Here is a 2,401-nt window from a genome sequence, read left to right as displayed (position 1 = left end):
AGGGGACGCGGCGGCGCGGGGCGCAGAGCCGCGCAGCGGAGCCGCGCAGCGCCCCCCAACACCCGCTCCGCACCGGGGGCTCCGCTTCCCCCCGCTGCGCGTGCAGAGCGCCCCGCCGCGCACCCGCCCTTTACCTTTTTTTTCGACCTAAAACAGTTTTGGGGAGGGASAGAAGAGAGGAAAAAAAGTAAATCTACAACTTCTGCAAACTCCTCCGGCGCCGCCGCTCCGCGCGCGCGGTCCCGCGTCCCGCCGCTGACCGTCGCCGCTGCCACTTTGACTTTTTTAACGCCTCCCTAGCCCCGTAGCCACCTGATTATTACTTTTTTTCCACTCCGTTTTCCCCCCTCTGCCGCTTTCTCGCATGAATCTCCTAGACCCCTTCATGAAAATGACAGAGGAGCAGGACAAATGCATCTCCGACGCCCCCAGCCCCACCATGTCGGAGGACTCCGCCGGCTCCCCCTGCCCCTCGGGCTCCGGCTCGGACACGGAGAACACGCGGCCCCAAGAAAACACCTTCGCCAAGGGCGACGCGGAGCTGAAGAAGGAGAGCGACGAGGACAAGTTCCCCGTGTGCATCCGGGAGGCCGTGAGCCAGGTGCTCAAGGGCTACGACTGGACGCTCGTGCCCATGCCCGTGCGCGTGAACGGCTCGAGCAAGAACAAGCCGCACGTGAAGCGGCCCATGAACGCGTTCATGGTGTGGGCGCAGGCGGCGCGCAGGAAGCTCGCCGACCAGTACCCGCATCTGCACAACGCCGAGCTCAGCAAGACGCTGGGCAAGCTCTGGAGGTGAGTGCGGGGCTCCCGGGGGCTGCTCCGGCCCCGGGGAGAGGAGCTGGAAGCGGAGGGAGGRAGGAAGGGGAGGGTGTCCGGCTGGGGAACCCGCCGCGCGCTTGGCACGTGCTGCTCAACTCCGTGCGCGCAGGAGAAGGCAGAAATTTGGGAAAAGCGGAGCACGCGGCTCGTGCTGCTGCCGCCCCGGCGATGCTGCTGCCGGGCGGCCGGGCCGCGGAGCGGAGCGCCCGTGCCCGGGATTGCATCAGCATCGGCGGSGCCGGGAGCCGCCGGGCGGGTGGTGGGTGGCGGCGCTGAGCGCGGCGGGGCCGGGCGCCCTCCGACTGCCAGAACGGGGCAGGGAGCGGAGCGAAACCCAGAGCCGCGTGAGTCACCTGGCAGCCTCGAGCCCGAGCCCGCGGGAAGGGCCCGGAGCCGGCGCTGCAGGGGCCGGGGTGGCGGGAAGGGGCGAGGGCTGCACCCCCTGGCACCAAAGAGCCCGGGGCTCTGTGCCTGCCGAGGAGGAGGAGGAAGGATGCTGCGGGATGGGGGCCTTGGCACTGACCCCCCCGCCGCCCCGCAGGCTGCTCAACGAGAGCGAGAAGCGGCCCTTCGTGGAGGAGGCCGAGCGGCTGCGCGTGCAGCACAAGAAGGACCACCCCGACTACAAGTACCAGCCGCGGCGGAGGAAGTCGGTGAAGAACGGGCAGGCGGAGCAGGAGGAGGGCGCCGAGCAGACCCACATCTCCCCCAACGCCATCTTCAAGGCGCTGCAGGCCGACTCGCCGCAGTCGTCCTCCAGCATCAGCGAGGTGCACTCCCCCGGCGAGCACTCGGGTAAGTGCCCGCGCCACTGCTGCTCCCGCTCTGCCTCTGTATCGTGGTTGCAAAGGTCTAGGTTGGGGCTAGGATGGGCTGCATACAGAGCTAACCCTGGGGTGGGATTAGGGGATGCAGAGCGGAGGCCAAGCCAGGAGCGCAGCGAGGCAGGGAGGATGCCCTGGGTGCATGGGGATGAGTGCGGTGCTGCCTTGCCCCAAGCCCAGGGGCCTGCACGCGGGCATGCACCATGTGCCCACCTCCAACCCTGTCTCCCCAGGGGGAATTTAAACCCGTATTCCAAAGAAAAGAAAGATGCGCCCAGGACAGTTTCCCCTGGTGCTCGGTGGCCACCAYGGCGCTCGTGCCCGTTCCCCGCGCGGGCGCCACCATCGCAGGGCCCCCTCGGTGCCCGCGCGGTGCCGTGACCGCCGCGCTCTCCCCTCACCTCCACAGGGCAATCGCAGGGCCCCCCCACRCCACCCACCACCCCCAAGACGGACCCGCAGGCGGGCAAGCAGGACCTGAAGCGCGAGGGCCGCGCGCTGCCCGAGGGCGCCCGGCAGCCRCCGCACATCGACTTCCGCGACGTGGACATCGGCGAGCTCAGCAGCGACGTCATCTCCAACATCGAGACCTTCGACGTCAACGAGTTCGACCAGTACCTGCCGCCCAACGGGCACCCCGGCGCGCCGGCCGCGCACGGCCAGGTGCCCTACACGGGCAGCTACGGCGCGGCCGGCAGCCCGGCGCCCGCGGGCCACGCGTGGATGCCCAAGCAGCAGCCGCCACCACCGCAGCA

At 69.4% G+C, this 2,401-nt stretch overlaps 1 protein-coding gene across 1 annotated transcript in view; it reads left to right on the top strand.

The window, feature by feature from the left end:
- The first annotated feature begins 110 nt into the window (after positions 1 to 110).
- Positions 111 to 2,401, top strand: part of SOX9 (SRY-box 9) — a 3,013-nt gene continuing 722 nt past the window's right edge. Inside the window, exons 1-3 of the mRNA XM_026036881.1 lie at positions 111 to 795; positions 1,364 to 1,617; positions 2,056 to 2,401. Of these exons, the coding sequence (XP_025892666.1) occupies positions 365 to 795; positions 1,364 to 1,617; positions 2,056 to 2,401 (1,031 nt within the window). The 5' untranslated portion in view covers positions 111 to 364. The remainder of the gene's footprint in view (positions 796 to 1,363; positions 1,618 to 2,055) is intronic.

The sequence above is a fragment of the Nothoprocta perdicaria genome, unplaced genomic scaffold (genome assembly GCF_003342845.1).
Source record: "Nothoprocta perdicaria isolate Ctin4 unplaced genomic scaffold, notPer1 scaffold_187, whole genome shotgun sequence".
Lineage (NCBI taxonomy): Eukaryota > Metazoa > Chordata > Aves > Tinamiformes > Tinamidae > Nothoprocta > Nothoprocta perdicaria.
The sequence above is the reverse complement of the archived record's forward strand: the minus strand, read 5'-3'. Positions and strand labels throughout refer to the sequence as shown.